This window comes from Enoplosus armatus (assembly GCF_043641665.1).
Source record: "Enoplosus armatus isolate fEnoArm2 chromosome 20 unlocalized genomic scaffold, fEnoArm2.hap1 SUPER_20_unloc_2, whole genome shotgun sequence".
Taxonomy (NCBI): Eukaryota; Metazoa; Chordata; class Actinopteri; order Centrarchiformes; family Enoplosidae; genus Enoplosus; species Enoplosus armatus.
In genome coordinates, this window is record NW_027261195.1 from 15,001 (window position 1) to 29,522 (window position 14,522).

Sequence of the window (14,522 nt, forward strand, 5' to 3'; positions counted from 1 at the left end):
GTTGGTTGTTTATTGTCTCTTTGTGATCGTTTTTGTCTCTTTGTAGTCATTCTGTGTCTCCTTGCCTTCATTTGAATCTCTTTGGTGTCGTTTTCTTGTCTCTTTGTAGATGTGTTTTGTCTCTTTGTGGTCGTTTTTGTGTCTTTGTAGTCATTCTGTCTCTTTTGTCTCTCTGTTTGAATGACTTTGGTGCAGTTTTGCTTCACCTTTTTGTCGTTTCACGTCTCTTTGAAGTTGTTTAGTGAATCAGTGCTGTCCACACTAACGTGAGATGTGGACTCTGACTCCGACTACACCCACGGTGTATCTCGTCCTTTCCACTCAGCCAACACGTTCTTTTCTAAATGTTTTCAGGGATGTATCTGAGTGCCGGCTGCTGCTCTAAATGGCAGACAGCAGATGCAGCACAGTGCTTGTATCTATGTGGCAGACAGTGATGCACTGGCTGCATAATGAACCACAGCTTCCACTAAACTGCACCCTCTCCAAATGTCATTGATGCCACTCAACAAACACATGACAGCAAAGTTATTGAAAATATGGAAAGACAAGATTACACCAACATTATACCCAAACATGACTGAATCAAATGTGTCAGTGCTCTGAACGAGGTCTGTTCAGAGCTGAACTGAAAGCAGCTGTCATGAGGAGAGATGATCACAGCTCACAACTCTTCATCTGCAATCCTGTTAATCCGGTTTAGAGCTCCTAATTAACACGCCGTTTGTTTAATCCGGACGCAAACAGTCGAGGAAGCTGTGCAGGAGAACAAGTCAGAGTTCCTCTGAAGGCTACAGGAGAAATCACACACAGCGACTGAGAGAGTGGACGAGCGATGCTGCGGTTACCGTGGTGAGGCTGCTGATGATGCACTTGAGGGTCTGCAGATTATCCAACACGATCTCTCCAGCAAGCAGCGAGAAATCCTTCAGGCAGCTCCACTCCACTGCGCACACACACACACACACACACAAAGGTTACGTACCCACAAGGTGTCAACAGTAAACAGTAAAAGGTTGGTTTCTCTTTTCATTACAGATCAATAGTCCCTCCTGAGATGAGGAAATCTTCATTAACCTTCTCGCTCAGCTCGTGGCCTCGAGGCGTCTCTAATTGTCTCTTCCTGTCTCTCTTTAAGGGTGTGAAAAACCCACCGATGGACAAAGCCATGCCTCTGATGCGTTCTCGTAACAGTCTATCCTCCCGGTGAAATCCCAGATTCCCTATTTGTTATTTACTGGGAGAAAAGATTTCACATCACGAATCGAATGAATACTGAGTGTAACGACACGTTTTAAAGCGCCGCTGAGTGACGAGTTTATGAAAAGAGTTTTATTGGTGTACGTAATAAACACTCCAATCATCCAGGTTAAGATGTTTGGGACAAACAGGAAAGAAAACAAATTACTGAGGGAAAGATTTAAAGCATCAGCTGATGAACACGTCTCTCTAAAACTCATTCAACTAAAGACGCCAAACATTAGCCCCTTTACAACACCTGCAACAGATGATCATTGATATAATATGATGTATAATAATTCATAATTCAACATTATAGGAAAATAACTAATTCTCAGTCCCTCAGAATAAAACTCATACCTGACAGCTGTTCACCAGCAGCAAAGCATGTTGCGTTACTATGACAACTGACAAACTGCATATTTAACAGGGTCTTTAATGCGATGATTTTGACATATATTTCTTATTTCTTCTGTTTTGATGTATTTGATAATGTAATGTAAAATGTGTAGTTGATGTTGTCTTGCTGTCTTAATGTAATCAATAAATGAAATGAGCTTTCCAAACAAAACAATAAGCTGCTGAACAAACTCATTTGACAGTGTGTGTGTGTGTGTGTACCTCTGTATTTGGTCACCACGGTGGAGTTGAGACACTGCGGCTCCTGGAAGGTGACGGTCAGTGTGGTGCTACTGCTCACGCTCAGACGGACCATAGACGGGGCCTCCGGGGCACCTGAGCAGGGGCACAGACAGGCGTCAACAAGCACAACAAACAAAGTGAAATCAAAGATGATCATCAGGCCAACTGAAAACAGCTGAAATGTAATGTGTGTAAAAACTGAAAATCTAAAACGATGTCTTCTTCTATCTTTAGATTTTCAGTTGGTGCAGTTTAAACTTCCTCTGTAGGTGGCGCTGCAGATGGTGATGACTTTTCTTCTTCTGTTTATTCCAAATGAAACTCTGTAATGTGTTTTGAGAATGTCAAACACATTACTCCCCGGGCGGTCAGCGAGTGGGAGGCTGTCATGCAGCGTGACGCAGCAGCAGATCTCAGGATGTTACTTCGAATCAGAAACGTCGAGAGGAAACGGACACTGAACAATGTGATGGGACTTTATGATGAAGTGAAAGGCTGAAGCTCTGCTTGATATCACAGACCTCCTCCTCTCTGACAGAACGGCCCCCCTCCCCTCCTACATGGGAGTAAGACCTCCAGACTGAGAGAGAGGGAGGCTCTGGCCCCCGGGCTCCTGGTCCTGAGTCCAGTGGCCCCCGCTCTCACCTCCTGATCCGGGTTTTTGTACGACAGAGGTTCTGTCTAGACCTCCTGATCAACAACATAAACAGCGAGTTCAACAGTCTCTTTGTTTAAAGCACCACTGCACTGCTAACATGAGCTAATCCTGAAAGAGTCCTTTACATGAATCTGTCCTCTCTGGATAAATACAATATATCATACGTAACAAATGGCCGCCTCTCTTAGCGTCCGTGTCCTGAAGAGAGAGACAGGACAAAGACATGTGTCTGTATCGAGCGCCCTTTATAAATATTGATTTGTTGTTGTGTATCTAGTTGTTACAGGTTTTCTGACGTGAGGGTGACTCTTTTGTGTAAGATGTAACCTAACACTTCACGATGTTTAATATTCTTGACTTGTCCTGTTATCTGACGTTATTTATTATCACATGTGAGTTCACACTCTGACCCTGAATCTTACTTGTTGAAAGTCTGTTAGAACTTAATATTTCTGGTTCCTTCTAAATTACAGAATTTAAAATATGTTGAAGTCAGTGTATGAAACCAGGTACTTTAAGTGTCTCATTAGAAGTATTATATAATAACATGCTGAGCTGGAGATGATGAGCTGACTGAACACCGAAATTAAAATATTCTAATGACATTAACAAACTGAAGCAGCAGGTTTTATCAAGTGTAATAAGCGATAATGTGAAGTAACAGCAGCAGTCCTGCTGTGTGACACAACTCATCTCATGTTCCCTTCATCACAAACAATCATAATAATCTCTCACTTCATTACTGCTTGATGTGTGCAGACGCCTGTCTGATGATACCGATGTGATCTGTCTGCAGGACTCAACAAGGCTGAAATTACATTTTGTAGTACTTTTTACTACTTTTTCATCCCAATCCATCACATGTTAAGATATTTCAGCGTGGTGTACCTGTAACATTACGTCTCCTTGATTTGGACAAAAGGCCGAATGAATGAATGTAAATGGAGCATATTAAATGAGCTGCTGTTCAGAGGTCACCTGCAGCTCAACTGGATCTGCTTCTCTTTATCATTATTATGACTCATTTATGACTCACGTGCGTGCTGGAAGCCCGTCCTCATGCGTTTGTACAGCTTGCTCCTCCACTCCCAGGCCCTCAGCTGTTTGTCCTTGTGGCAGGCCTCCAATGAGAGGCCGTCTCTCTGAGCCTGAGCCGCCAGGTCTGCCGCCCGCCGCTCAGCCTCCACCACCAGAGAGCTCAGGTGGGCCTCCCGACTCTCCACGCTCACAACTACAACAGAAAACACACACACACACACAGGGTGCTGCAGTAAGACCTGGAGCCCAAAGGACTGAAGCTCATCAGACTTGATCGACAGGATCCACATCACACATCCACACAGGAGAGACTCGTCCTAGAGCAGCTCCGGCCCTTGGTCAAGACACACTTGGACCCCCTTCAGTTCGCCTATCAGCCCCGACTTGGAGTGGAGGATGCCATCATCTACCTGCTCAACCGCGTCTACGCCCACCTGGACAAGCCGGCGAGCACTGTGAGAGTCATGTTCTTTGACTTCTCCAGTGCGTTCAACACCATCCGTCCAGCTCTACTGGGTGAGAAGCTGACGGAGATGCAGGTGGATGCCCCCCTTGTGTCCTGGATTGTCAACTACCTGACTGGCAGACCACAGTATGTGCGCTTACAACACTGTGTGTCAGACAGAGTGGTCAGCAACACCGGGGCCCCGCAGGGGACTGTCCTCTCTCCCTTCCTCTTCACCATCTACACCACGGACTTCAGCTACTGCACTGAGACCTGCCATCTTCAGAAGTTTTCTGACGACTCAGCAATAGTTGGATGTATCAGTAAGGGTGATGAAGAGGAGTACAGGGCTGCTGTGGACAACTTTGTCACATGGTGCGAGCAGAACCATCTACAGCTCAACGTGACAAAGACAAAGGAACTGACTGTGGATCTGAGGAGGACCAAGGCGCCGATGACCCCTGTTTCCATCCAGGGGGCCAGTGTGGACATTGTAGAGGATTACAAGTATCTGGGAGTCCACATAGACAATAAACTGGACTGGGTAAAGAACACTAATGCCCTCTACAGGAAGGGCCAGAGCCGTCTCTACTTTCTGAGGCGGCTGAGGTCCTTCAACATCTGCCGGACTATGCTGAGGATGTTTTATGAGTCTGTGGTGGCCAGTGCTATCCTCTATGCTGTTGCATGCTGGGGCAGCAGGCTGAGGGTGGCGGACTCCAACAGACTAAACAAACTGATCCGCAAGGCCAGTGACGTTGTGGGGGTGGAGCTGGACTCTCTGACGGTGGTGTCAGAGAGGAGGATGCTGTCTAAGCTGCGGGGCATCTTGAACAATGTTTCACATCCTCTCCATGACGTACTGGTCGGACACAAGAGCACCTTCAGTGGGAGACTCATTGCTCCCAAATGCACAACTGAGCGACACAGGAAATCATTCCTGCCTGTGGCCATCAGACTGTTTAACTCCTCTCTCTGAATGTCAGACACTCAGGAAGAGACTGGAATCCGTATCTGTATCTACCTCACCTGTTCATACACCACCTCACTATTTATGCAAAATGTTTAAGTGCAATACATATATAGTCACACACTTTAGTGCAACACATACATACATATACATTGTTATTGTATATATTTTTACCTCATTTCACTTAAATACTGTAAATGTGTATATTTTGTATTTTCATTTCATTTTTCATTTCACCTCATTTCACTTAAATACTGTAAATGTGTATATTTTGTATTTTCATTTCATTTTTCATTTCACCTCATTTCACTTAAATACTGTAAATGTGTATATTTTGTATTTTGTATTTCTTATTTTTATATTTTGTACAAACTTTTAGTTCTAAATTATGCTACTTTCTACTCTTGAATGGGAGCACCGGTACTGTACAATTTCCCCCCGGGGATCAATAAAGTATTTCTGATTCTGATTCTGATTCTGATCAACATGTACATCAAGTTAGGCTGTTGGTGGCTAAACAGTCACAGCTCTGTCTCAGATGTCATTTTGTTAACTGCTGTGTGTCTGTGAGGTTTTACAGGATGTTGGAGAGTAAACACAAAGATCTACAATTCAACAAATACAGCTTCCACAAGGACCACGCGAGTCCTCCTTCACAGGGATTAGCTTTCAGACTGAGCTCTTCCTCGAGGGCTGGATGGAGAGCTGCATCTCATTTTATTTAATGAAAAAATGAGTTTGTGGAGGAGTCGAGGCTGCAGGGTCAGCTCTGTCAAGGCCAGCAAACATCTTTTATAGCAGACTAAAGGAGAAGCTGCAGCTTCCACGTCAGAGCGGGAAAAGAACAAATCAAGGCCAAAAACGACAGAAAGTGTCTCTGAGCATGTGACCATAAAAGGACCAACGCTGGCCCTCCAACTATAGGGAGTGAGGAAGAAGAGGAGAGGAAACACCTTCACTTGATATTCTGCTGCTGCCAATAACATTAAATTATAGTATGTACATTTGCACAAGACTAAATAAATGAAAAATGAAATGAAATATGGTAAATGTGTGACTTTTGGCTGAGGTGTAAAAGATGGTTGTTGTACCTGCCTGTCTGACTGTTACAGGTAGAAACAATTATTCTCACAGTGAATCTCTTTGAGGTGGAGCTCATTCTGAACTATCAGCTAATGATTATTAGTTCCCTGTGGATGAATCAGCTGATTATTTTCTCCATTAAGGGATCGATTCTTTGGTCACAATGACCCAGAGCCCAAAGTGACGCCTTCACAAAGCTCCACATTATTAACAAGACATTACAATTATTAACAGCATTCAGAGGAAAAGCAGCACATCTGCATCTGAGAATCATGTTGCTGTATGACTGCATGCTTGCCCGCCCTGCCGCTGTCCCTCTCTCTCCAGTTCTTCTTCATGGACTGAGACAGCAGCACAAACAAACAAACAGCGTGTTGTGGCTGCACGTTCAGCTGCTGCACTTTCTTCTTTGTTTGAAGCCTTTTGATCCTCGTTGATGATAATTGTTTGTCTCATTAGGGATCAATTAATGATCTGCTGTGACACAGAAGAGTGTGTCGGCGTCCACTGCTGGACGGAGATAATGAGCAGTGTAATCTGAGACGTGTTCAATCAATGGGATTCTCTGCAGAGACGCACTGAATGGAGCCGATTTAGTGATTGTGATGAGACTGTTGTACAGTGATGCTGCCGGCTGCTTCTAAAGACCAGCTCTGCTTCTTTGGTTGATATATTCGCACAGATAAAAACACATAAAGCATTAAAGGAAACAAGAAATAAAACAACATCTAAATCTGATCAATGAAGAAACACATCAGCATAACATAGAGTTTTTAAATCATGTGTACAACAGACATGACAGAGGGGCTTTTGGATTCTTAAACCAGAGTCCAGCCAGATTACAACGGTTTTAGGATTTATCTCTGATCTGATCTCTGATATCTAACCCTTCTCTGTCTGCAGGTTTGTTAATGTTGCAATAACCTCGAAGCTGTTTGATATCTGCAGCTTTTAGTTGATATGTCGAATTTGTTCCACCTCCAGCAGCTACAGATCAACATGGTCCTTCATGTGGAGCCGTGTTTCTGTCCAGTCTCTCTGTTAGCTCTGTGTTTGGTCTCCACCACCTCCTCCTCCTCCACATACATACATACATATATATATGTATAAACATACATATATATTGTTATTGTATATATTTTTTTACTTCATTGTTCACTTAAACACTGTAAATGTGTATATTTTGTATTTTCTATTTCTTCTTTTTATATTTTGTACATACTTTTAGTTCTAAATTATGCCACTTTTTACTCTTGAATGGGAGCACCAGTACTGTACAATTTCCCCCCGGGGATCAATAAAGTATTTCTGATTCTGATTCTGAGGGAAACATCTGGCTCGTTAGCTGCTAAATGCTGCAGCTGTTCAGCAGCTCGTCTCTAACTGAGTCTGGTCGTGTACAGTGGCTTCATCAGAAAACAGCTGGAAACACTGAGACCGATCAGAGCGTGAATCAAATCAGGGAAGTCGTGGCCAGAAAACAAAAACAAAGAAGCTGAAAAGCTGTGTGGAGCTGAGGGGACCAGCAGAGTCGGGTTCATCCTCTCTCTTACAGTTCATATGAAAGTATTGATTACAGCTGTTACATCATTCGTTACATCACTACTGGACCTGCAATATTTCAGAAGATACGAGACTACAATAATTAAATATATTTGATTAAACAAACGGCTCCTTAGTATTTGATCTCCCGGGAAACTCTTTTAAATAAAGTTCTGACAGTTTGAATAATGTTTTGAAAAACAACAGAAACAAATAGAGATCTGGTGAACGCTGAGGCGGTCCAGCCTCGTGTTCCTGATTCTATCCATCAGGGGGTTGCCGTTGGAAACGGCAGCAGCCATATTATAAACCCAGAGGTGTCATTTCCTGCTCGGCTCGGTCTGTCAGAGCCCTGCTAGCTGCTAACGGCTGCTAATTGAAAAGGCTGTAAATTAACAGGCTGCTGTGTCTGAGGAGGAGCCGCCTCACACAGGAGGACATTGTCTGACTGAGGGGACGGGGTCTAAATATAGACCAGCACCCCCAGGGGCCCTGAGGGGCCTCATAAATGAACACGCAGGCAACGTAGGTGAGCTCAGGGAGACACATTAACACACACAGAGGCAGACAGAAAACACTGGCTCGCAGTTGATGAGTGAAATCCTCTCCTGGGTTTCTACATAATGAGTTCAACAGTCGAATCAGCTCATTGAAACATGGAGATAAGTTTGTCTGCGTCTCTCCTGGCCTGATAATAAAAACATCACTGTATCCATCGCTTGTTTCTATGAGAAATAATAAATATAAATACCACATAAATGAATTCACATGAATTACCTCCACAGAGAAGTTTGTCTGGTTGTAAAATATTACTTCTCCAGACCTTTTAGTCTTTGTCACCACGATGTTACTGATGACGATGGTGTCTCCTTGTGTTGTATCATGTTGGATCATCTTCAAGATCTCACTTCAGTTCATGTCTGTGTGTTGTTGTGTTGCAGACATTGTTTTATTGTATGTTGGAGACTTCACAGTTATAGTTACTTTACATTCAACATACATATGTTCATGATAAATCATTCACTTTTTTTGGTACTAATTCTGCTGCTAATAAATCTGAACTTGTACTAAAGTTTTAAAAGCCTGTAGTATTACTACTTTTCCTCAAGTAAAACTCAGAACTTCTTCCACTGAATCTCAACGCTTGTTTACTTTTACTTAAGTAAAAATATGAGGGCCGGACTTTTAGTTGTGATGGAGATTTTTACCTTGTAACCACACACCAGTACACACACACACACACACACACACACACACACACACACACACACTCTCTGTGCTGTCAGCCGGGCTCTGACTGATTTACTTGGCACTTGAGGAATGACATAAACAGAGAGCAGCAGGCCCCAGGAGGGAAAACAGCGGCAATGTTTACTCTGTGTTTGTTTACAAGGATGGGATTGTACCGCCGCCCAGAGTCCAGCCGCTGTGTGGAGAGCTCTCGCCGCCGCGGCCCCGCGGCACAATAAATCACTTAGCTGTAATTGCCCCGGCGTTACACGCATCATTGGAACAGTTAAACCATTAAACGACAAACCTTGTTAAAGCTGTTCAGTGGGGAGTCACGCAGGAGGCCCGGCTTGCTGTAAAGTGGCCACTGTTTTACCCCCAAACACACACACACACACACACACACACACACACACACACACACACACACACACACACAGGGAGGGGGGGGGTCAGTAGTAAGGTAAGAACCACCTGTCTGTGGAGGGTTTATGGAGGACAACAGGGGGACTGAAAAAACTGTGTGTGTGTGTGTGTGTGTGTGTGTGTGTGTGTGTGTGTGTGTTTGGTGTGTGTGTGGGCAGGGCGGGGGAGGAGAAGGGGGGAGGAGGAGGAGGGGGATAGCAGGCTCATTCAGGTCCAGGTAGAGGAGACCCAGACTGGGCTGCAGACACAAACACAGGCCCTGTCTGATCCACAGCATCACTCACGCTATTCTGCTCTGTACAGGCACACACACACACACACACACACACACACACACAGTATATACATATATAACTACAGGCTGACGTCATGTAGCATCCCTCGCTCTGTCACTCTCCACTGCCTCTGCCGAAGCTAAGCTAAGCTAAGCTAAGCCAGCAGTTCAAACGGCTCTGAACCACCTGGACCATCAGTGAAGGTGGAGACTTAACATGTCGGCCCGTAACAAAGACGCTTCAGGTCATGTGAGCGAGACGCGAGTTGCTACCAGCAGATACAGACGTTCAGACAAGAATGTGGATGATACAGATCTATAATATCTATGAATTAACACAACTGAAATGTGTTGGTGGAGTCAGTGTTGAAGCTAAAACAGGATAAAAGCAAAGACTAGAAACAAGTCAGAAACATTTTGCGCAGCAGAACACATCACCATGACAACCAGCAGTCAACAGTGACAAGACCATCGCTCTGATCTGTAAATTAAGTTTTCGGAGTGAAAGGTCAGAGTGGACAGAACCAATCAGATGTGACCGCCGTCTGAGGATAGAGGATTAAGTCTGCTGCTCTGCACCATCAGGAGACGGGTGCTGATAAGACCTGGTTCAAGAGTCCTCCCAGCTAATTGTATTGACATTGGGCTCCTGGCTGGAGGCTTCATGTGTTCACTCTGCTGGTCAGAAGAGTTCAGCAGGAGAGAAACAACTGTTAACATTGAAATACCTGAACATACTGTCAGCATGAAGTCGTCCACACATCCAAAACACTCTGACTGAACATCAGGACAAGAAGCTGAAGCTGTTCTTTGCTCCCACAATGAAGTGCACCGCTATCATTCATGTTGTTGAGACGACAAACAGAGACGCAGCAGGAGGAGGAGGCTTTCAGAACAGGTAGAAACACTTTGACTTGTTGATTTGACTAAAACCTTTCAGACACAAGTGAAGGTCTTCTCAGGTGCAGACACATCTGGAACCAGCTGTGGCGTACTCACAGTGTGGACTCTCCTTGCCGCCGGCCTTCAGCAGCAGTTTGGCGATGGGCGTGTTGTTGGTCATGATGGCGATGTCCAGTGGCGTCAGGCCCTGGCTGTTGGGGGTGTTCAGGTCCAGCTCCTCTGCTGAGAACTGGTAGAGGAGAATTTGCACCGTGTCCAGGTCCTGCTGCTCCACCGCCTCGAAGATACAGTCGCTGCCCTGCATGGTCTGGAGGAGAAAACCAGCACAACGTCACATGACTTCATGATACAAACACTGTGACAGGAAGACGCAGCAGGAAGGAGGACAGACATGAGGTCAGTATATCTGGTCAGGACCAGGGAGGAAGCATCAGGTCTGACTTTACTGAGCCTGGTGTATTTATTGATCTTCTCTGGAGATCCAAACACAACACACCTCTGTTTCAACTCCTTTTCAGGAGAAATCACCACCTGGTTACCATGGTTACCACATAAAACTGCATAACCACACAGAGTGATTTCCTGACAGTTCACAGTCAGCAGATGGATTTTACTGTCACCCAGTCCTGTGTGGTACGTCTGCTTTGTCGAAACCCAGCAGAGTCCACTTGGAAGCAGATCCAGACCCGATCTTCAGGCCTGTGTGGCAATAAACGTATGATTTAAGCATGAAATCAAAACACAAACTACAATCAAATCCATCCGCTGATCGTGATCCTTCAAGACAGCGATCTAACCATGGTAACCATGGTAACCATGGTAACATGGGTGTAGCATTCTCCCCGATCGATCGGAGGTGTGTTGTGTGTTTTTAATCCCCTTCATGTTTTCAGTTATGGTGTGGACAAATGCAGCTGATAATCAATCATTTCTTGGTGAGCTGAGAAGATCAATAAACATGCATGGCCACATTAACATGTTAGGTAAACCCCCACGCACCCCCATGCCAGTTCCATTTTATGCCCAAGAGATGAACCAGATGAACCTCTCATGGTGCTGCAGCAGCTGGATTATCACAAAGTAGTCTCACGTAGGCAGACCTCCAGACCTCCAGACCTCCACAGTTCAGAGAAAGATGTGGCTCAACACCTCGTCACTCAGAAGATAAAAACGCTCTGGCTTGATTGTTTTTCTTTCAACCAATCACAATCGTCTTGGGCGGCGCTGAGCCCAGGACGCAGCGACGGAGCCCTCGCAAAACAGTAACACGCAGACAGCTGAAGGGAAGGAGAGTTGTGCCTGAAATAGTCGGCCTTATATTAACAGCCTACATCCTGTGAGTCAGACCAGACTGTGTGTCACACCTCCTAAAACCACAAAGTCTTTAACACAACAGAGCAGTTGCAGGTGAAGACTGTAGAAACACACGGCCGAGTTCACGTACACTTAAAATAATCCGGTTTCTGCAGTTTCAGAAATATCATGTAAATGAGAAACTCTGAAATAAAATTAAAACGTTTAATATAATAAAACTCCCGTCCAAATCTATCCTATATGTTTTTATACATTCAGAGTGTCTTTTATTTATTTCAGGACGCTTGTCAATCAACCTCTGTCACTTTAATTACTTACATTATATTTCATCACTTTATTTATTAAAATAATTACCATCTAGTCTGTGACAGACTTCGTACTCTGATGGTTCCTCCACTCTCCTCTTCCTCCCACTCTTCCTCTCTCTCTCATACATCCATCCTCACCCTCCTCCTCCCCCGTCTGCCTCTTTCTTTCATGTCTGCTGTTGTGACTGGTCTGTAAATGTCAGCAGGCTGGCAGAGACACACACACACACACACAGTATGACCTGTAACACCCGTCACACATGATGAATCTCTGCGACCAAATGTTTCGCAGGGCAGCAGGACGGACGTGATGATGGCAGCAGACAGCGAGAGAGCTGCTGCACAGAGAAACCGAGTGCTCTCAGAGGAAACCGTCCATCGGCAGCTAAGTGTCCTCAAGGAAAGAGCTTAAACGTCTCTTACAACTGCCTGAGGATCTGTTTGTGAGAGATCCACTGAAGAAAAACAGACAGACAGACATGAACGGCAGCTCAGAGATCAAATCAAAGATGTGACACCTGAAGACATCACAGCTAACAGAATTAGTGTTTAGACCCTAAACGAGGTCTTTATTGATCCTTCGGTCTCAGACACAAGCAGCCGGACAGGGTTTCCCCTCAACGTCTACAGGAAAACAATCTGAACAGCACGAATCTGATGACTAACACACGTGTTACCAGACAACAGTTGGTGAGCGGTCTACATACGTGTTTATTATGTTACATACTGCAGCTGCTTCACAATAAAAGCCTTAAAACAGGAGCTGCAGGAGGTGTTCAGTTATTTATTGAGTTATTGGATGTGAAAATCACAGATTAAAAACATTTAATTGTGATCTTTTATGAAGTCAATATGGCCTCAGGGAAATTATGAGTTTCTGATATTTTAAAGACCAAATTATTAACTGATAAATCATCAGATTCCTGGAACATTTAAATAATGGATACTCTGTCTTCCTCTCAGCTGATCTGATTCTGTAATCTGACGACGTTTGGGTCATAATCTTATTGTTGACCTTCGTCTATCCTGTTTCTTTCCAAACTTTTTGACCTTCTGATGGCTCGTGTTTCTTGACCCAAAAGCTTAAAGTCAACAACACAAATGAAATCTTCGTCCTCTTCGTCACCAGCAGACTCACCGAGGCTTTGCGGAGGCGGTCCGTCTTGCCGAAGAAGTAGGCATCCTCGAAGGAGGAGGTGCTTCCTCGTAGCTTCTCCGACAGGTTCCTGTAGAGGCGCTTGGCAGCGCTGGGGGAGGCCGGCCCACCGGGGCACTTCCTGGTCTGGGACAACTGCAGGTTCTGCATCTGCTGGGTCATCACAGCTGGGAGGTGTCTGCTGGAATGGAGAGGTGGAGAGAGAGAGTTACTTTCTCCTGAATTATTAGATTAAAAGATGCGCACTGACTTTGACTGACTGTAATGTGCAGATCTCCATGAGTGAGAAGAAAGAAGGAGTAAAGAAAAGAGAGGGAAGGTAGAAGAGGAGACACACTTCATCTTAGGAAACCATCAGAGAACTTGTTTTAGCTTCTCTTAAGGATAACTAGTTATTATTTCATACAGTTTCAAATGTTCATCTTCTGAACTGGTGATGGAGAGACACGAGAAACTTGGGGTTCGGCGTCTTGCTCAAGGACACTTCCACATGTGGATCGAACTGCCAACCCTACAGAGAGCGGACAACCCGTTGTGAGAACGCAGTGAAATATCCAAAACTCTGGGAATTAAACTCCTTCACTCAAACCTACGAGGCTGCTCACAGACTTCAGACGGTGCTCCGTCCTGCATTTTCTATGTCTTTAAGACAACAGCTTGTCCTGTGAAGACGTGAAGATCTTTCAGCGCTGCAGGAAACACACCTGCAGTGTCTCATCATTAGCAGGCGTCAGATGTAAATTGCTGCTTCACCTGATTGTTCTGCACTCAGCAGGACTTCACAGTCAACACACTGCTGCTGATTGGCTCAGCCACTCTGCAGTGTTAATGATACCTCACAGTCGATGGCTCTGTACTGAATCTGAATCCAATAAATCTGCAGTGATGATGATTATTTAGCACAGCTGACAACAGCCCACGGGTGTGTGTCTCAGCTGTAAAAGGGTTAAGTCACGTATTTCTGTGCACCAATCAGGATTCAGTAACATCTGAATCATGTGATTAAACTGCACCCACACAGTCCGGATGAAGCAGATCAACTTTTTAAATCTCTCAATAAACAACAACTGTTTTTATTTACTGTGATAGCTGCTTATTTCTTGAACATTGAATAATTTAATGCAGAGAAATGTTTATAGCACAAGTTCTCAGGGGCTTTAGACACAACAGCTTGGCCTGTAAAGACGTAAGGATGTTTGGTGATAACATGCGGAGGAAGCTGCTACTACAGCTGCCTGTGATATCCCCTGAAAGCGAGCAAAAAAGCTCAATAACTGTGTTTTTAAACACACCT

General features: G+C 44.6%; 1 protein-coding gene across 1 annotated transcript in view; it reads right to left on the bottom strand.

Annotated features, from left to right (window-relative positions):
* LOC139307152 (ankyrin repeat and fibronectin type-III domain-containing protein 1-like) overlaps nucleotides 1–14,522 on the bottom strand; it is a gene marked incomplete at its 3' end in the record, with an annotated part of 66,301 nt that overhangs the window by 10,972 nt on the left and 40,807 nt on the right. Inside the window, exons 9-13 of the mRNA XM_070931034.1 lie at nucleotides 13,211–13,406; nucleotides 10,547–10,757; nucleotides 3,576–3,770; nucleotides 1,861–1,974; nucleotides 849–946 (exon numbers count right to left, since the gene is read on the bottom strand). Coding sequence (XP_070787135.1) covers nucleotides 849–946; nucleotides 1,861–1,974; nucleotides 3,576–3,770; nucleotides 10,547–10,757; nucleotides 13,211–13,406 — 814 coding nt within the window. The remainder of the gene's footprint in view (nucleotides 1–848; nucleotides 947–1,860; nucleotides 1,975–3,575; nucleotides 3,771–10,546; nucleotides 10,758–13,210; nucleotides 13,407–14,522) is intronic.